The sequence below is a fragment of the Lottia gigantea genome (genome assembly GCF_000327385.1).
Source record: "Lottia gigantea unplaced genomic scaffold LOTGIsca_636, whole genome shotgun sequence".
NCBI classification, from domain to species: domain Eukaryota; kingdom Metazoa; phylum Mollusca; class Gastropoda; family Lottiidae; genus Lottia; species Lottia gigantea.
In genome coordinates, this window is record NW_008710166.1 from 9,041 (window position 1) to 10,228 (window position 1,188).

General features: G+C 31.1%; 1 protein-coding gene across 1 annotated transcript; it reads left to right on the forward strand.

The window, feature by feature from the left end:
- Positions 1 to 820: 820 nt before the first annotated feature.
- LOTGIDRAFT_77817 (hypothetical protein) lies at positions 821 to 973 on the forward strand (the record flags this gene model as incomplete). Its single annotated transcript, XM_009064592.1, has 1 exon — positions 821 to 973. A coding segment is annotated over one exon (153 nt), but the record flags the coding sequence as incomplete, so codon positions are not given.
- Between the last annotated feature and the right edge of the window lie 215 nt (positions 974 to 1,188).

A 1,188-nucleotide genomic window follows, 5' to 3' on the forward strand; every position in this document is an offset into this window, starting at 1 on the left:
AAGTAATATGAATATAATAATTATGTTATAAAACCATTAAAAAATCAATAATTATTTTCTGGAGAATGGTGTGAATCAATTTCCATCTTGTTTCCTTAAATAGATAAACAGACCTTATTGATAGAGAACAAATATATAGCCAGGTTCCAGCATATTAACAGAGAAAATTGGTTTGTATATGCCATTATGTTTAGATAAACCTCCAAATAGATATCAGATAACATTAAAGGATGCTACACACCATCAACTTTAGATAAACCTCCAAATAGATATCAGATAACATTAAAGGATGCTACACACCATCAACTTTAGATAAACCTCCAAATAGATATCAGATAACATTAAAGGATGCTACACACCATCAACTTTAGATAAACCTCCAAATAGATATCAGATTACATTAAAGGATGCTACACACCATCAACTTTAGATAAACCTCCAAATAGATATCAGATTACATTAAAGGATGCTACACCATCAACTTAAGATAAACCTCCAAATAGATATCAGATTACATTAAAGGGTGCTACACACCATCAACTTTAGATAAACCTCCAAATAGATATCAGATAACATTAAAGGATGCTACACACCATCAACTTTAGATAAACCTCCAAATAGATATCAGATAACATTAAAGGATGCTACACACCATCAACTTTAGATAAACCTCCAAATAGATATCAGATTACATTAAAGGATGCTACACCATCAACTTTAGATAAACCTCCAAATAGATATCAGATAACATTAAAGGATGCTACACACCATCAACTTTAGATAAACCTCCAAATAGATATCAGATTACATTAAAGGATGCTACACACCATCAACTTTAGATAAACCTCCAAATAGATATCAGATTACATTAAAGGATGCTACACCATCAACTTTAGATAAACCTCCAAATAGATATCAGATAACATTAAAGGATGCTACACCATCAACTTTAGATAAACCTCCAAATAGATATCAGATAACATTAAAGGATGCTACACACCATCAACTTTAGATAAACCTCCAAATAGATATCAGATAACATTAAAGGATGCTACACACCATCAACTTTAGATAAACCTCCAAATAGATATCAGATTACATTAAAGGATGCTACACACCATCAACTTTAGATAAACCTCCAAATAGATATCAGATTACATTAAAGGATGCTACACCATCAACTTTAGA